We start from the raw sequence: 2,903 nt of genomic DNA, 5'->3' as shown, positions 1-2,903 counted from the left end.
CCTATTCTGTTGTTTCCTAAGGCTGTTAGCTCAAAGGAAGATTCTGCACCCCCCCCCCCATTCAGGTCTTTATTCAGAGCGGAAAGCGCCTCTGGTGTTCTAGGAAACTACCACCTTAGACCCAGGCTACCGAGGGGTGAGGTTCAGTTCCCTTAGGAAGCAACGGCCAACCAGCACACGCACGTGGACACGGACCTGATCCAACACACAAGGCAGGGCCACGGTCACGGGCAGCGAGTGGAGACAGGCAGAACCCCTGGCCACCGATGCCAGGTCCGAGGGGCCACGGCTGTGGAGGGCCAGCCCGCGGGGGGCTGCCACCCACAGCGCGGCCACGGGCCGTCTGCACCGCCTGCTCCTGGGCTGGTCTCAGCGGCTGGATGTCAGGTGGTTTCTGTTGTGAGAGAACCTCTGCACCGGCTCCACCAGGTGTGCCATGAGCTTGTCGGAGATGCCGGGGCAGGACTCCTCGGCCAGGCTGAAGGCGTTCTCCAGCTCCTCCAGGGCTCCCACTCCCCGGCCACTCTGCCTGTGCTTCTCTTTGAGCTCCCCGAAGACGGGCCGGACCAGGGTGGACAGGCACTAGGACCGCCGCTGCCGCTTGACGGGCTCTGTGGGCTTCTGGGGGCAGAGCAGGGCCATCCCCTTGTGCAGCTTGCTGTGCGGACCTGGCCGGATGGTGGGCAGGAAGGTCCAGATGGGACCCTGATCCCCGTCCTCAGCATCTCCGTCAATGTCCGAGTCCTCGGAGCTGGACTCCTCAGCGTGGGCCTCCGACTACGAGCTCTTGGAGCGGTCGATGAGCTAGGTGAGGAAGGACGTCTTCTTGGTGTAGTGCGTGATGAAATTGTGCTCCAGGAGCTCCCGGGTCGTGGGCTGGAATTGGGCATCCTTGTTGAGGCAGGCCTCCACGAACTCCTTGAAGGGCTTGCTGTGGTGGCCCTCCAGGGTGGGCGGACTGTTCTTGGGGATAAGGAACAGAACGCACATGGGGTGCAGGTCCAAGTTGGGCAGCTCGCCCTTGGTGATCCCCAGCGACCAGATGTTGGCCTTGAAGTCGTAGGCAGACTGCTTGATGACCTCGGGGACCATCCAGAAGGGAGTGCCCACAAACGTGTTCCTCCTGATCTGCGTGTTCGTGAGCTGCCCGGCCACCCCGAAGTCGGCCAGCTTCACGGCCCCCTGCTCCAAGAGCAGCACGTTGGCAGCTTTGATGTCGTGGTGGATCTTGCGCTCCGAGTGCAGGTAGTCCAGGCCCTTGAGGATGTCCCGCAGGATAGTGGCGATGTAGGTCTCCTCCAGGGGCCCTGGCTTCAGCAGGTCTAGCACAGAGCCACCACCCAGGTATTCCGTGACGATCCACAGCTTGGTGCTCTTCAGGTAGGAGCCAAAGTGGCGGGTGACGTAGGGGCTGTCGCACTGGCTCAGGACGATGATCTCCTGCTGGATGTCCTCGATCTCGTCCTCGGCTTCCTCCAGGTCGATGATCTTGATGGCCACCACCTCCTTGGTGCAGCTGTCAATGCCTTTGTACACCTCCCCAAATGAGCCCTTGTCGATGCATTTGAGCTTGGTGAAGAGCTCCTCAGGGTCCACGCGGGAGTGCTGGTTGGCGAAGCCCCTAAGGTGAGCCATGTCTGCACTGCTTGGGACGTCCACGATACCAGCGACGCGGACCCGCCACAACGCGTCAGTCCACTCCGCAGGGCTCCACCCGGCCTGCCAAGTGCCTTCTTTACCTGCTATGCTTTCTCTTTGTCCCCCAAAGTTCATGAATGTTAATGACATACTTCCAAACATATTAGCCCTCATTGCCAACCTTTCTCGTTCAGAACAGTACATTTCTAAATAAACAGCTGCCATGTATACTAATACAGCTCTCAAGGACAATAATATACTCCTCACATTTCAGTCACATTTCTTATCTGTCTAAGATAAGAAATCTTATAATCCGAACAACCAAGATTGTAGTGGTTACTATCATTATTCCCATTTCGTGTGCTTGAAAATTAAGTAACTCAGTTAAGACAGTGACTCGGGAGCTTGTTGATATTTCTAAGGTTTCTCTCTCTCTCTCTCTCTCTCTCTCTCTCTCTCTCTCTCTCTCTTTTTTTTTTTTTCTTTTTGGGTCCCATCCAGCGATGCTCAGGGGTTATTCCTGGTTTTGTACTCATGAATTAACTGCTGGCGGTGCTTGAGGAATCATATGGGATGCTGAGGATCGAACCTGGGTCAGCTGTGTACTAGGCAAACGCCCTACCCGCTGTGCTGTTGCTCTGGCCCTCTAAATATTTTTTATTGCCACTAATAATGAGCTTCAAATCTGAATGTCTCCCATCCTGATTAAATTCCTAACTGCCTAATGTACATGTTGCCTTATGTATTAAACATTTAGATATTGCTAAACTCCTCATTGTGGATATCCCATAAGCACCATAAATTCTAGCCAATAATGTACTCACAATCTTTTTGTATATTTCAGTTGACTTGGTGGATAGAACTAATCATTCATTGAGATTTTTTTAAAGCAGAGAAGAAATCAATTAATCAAGATATTTTCATCTTGATTCTTTAAAATTTTGTATTTCTCCCTTATTTTAACCCATTTCTCTTCATCAAATTTTTTGGGTCATCAGCTACAATCTTTTCCCACTTGAATTCCTATTTATAATTTTCCTGGAATGAATAATCTAAAATTTACTACTGACAATTTTTAATACTTTATCCTAATATTCAGTGCCCATTATCTAAACTTTAAAGGCCATACTTTTTAGAATTGTTACAAAAATTTTAATAACTAGCAGCTCTTCAGCCCCAACTCCCACAATTCTTCCATGATTTAATGGAAGATAAAAATGTGCTTATGGTTTGCTGTATATTTAGGGCTGCTTCACATTTCAGTA

The 2,903-nt window shown here is 51.3% G+C and overlaps 1 protein-coding gene across 1 annotated transcript; it reads right to left on the bottom strand.

The window, feature by feature from the left end:
• Positions 1-312: 312 nt before the first annotated feature.
• Positions 313-1,710, bottom strand: LOC130024340 (serine/threonine-protein kinase 25-like). Its single transcript, XM_056115057.1, is given in 1 exon segment — positions 313-1,710. A coding segment is annotated over 1 exon segment (1,053 nt). The 5' UTR covers positions 1,636-1,710; the 3' UTR covers positions 313-582.
• Positions 1,711-2,903: the final 1,193 nt, after the last annotated feature.

Source organism: Sorex fumeus, unplaced genomic scaffold (assembly GCF_029834395.1).
Source record: "Sorex fumeus unplaced genomic scaffold, SorFum_2.1 ptg000028l, whole genome shotgun sequence".
NCBI classification, from domain to species: domain Eukaryota; kingdom Metazoa; phylum Chordata; class Mammalia; order Eulipotyphla; family Soricidae; genus Sorex; species Sorex fumeus.
This window is presented reverse-complemented; position numbering and strand designations above follow the sequence as displayed.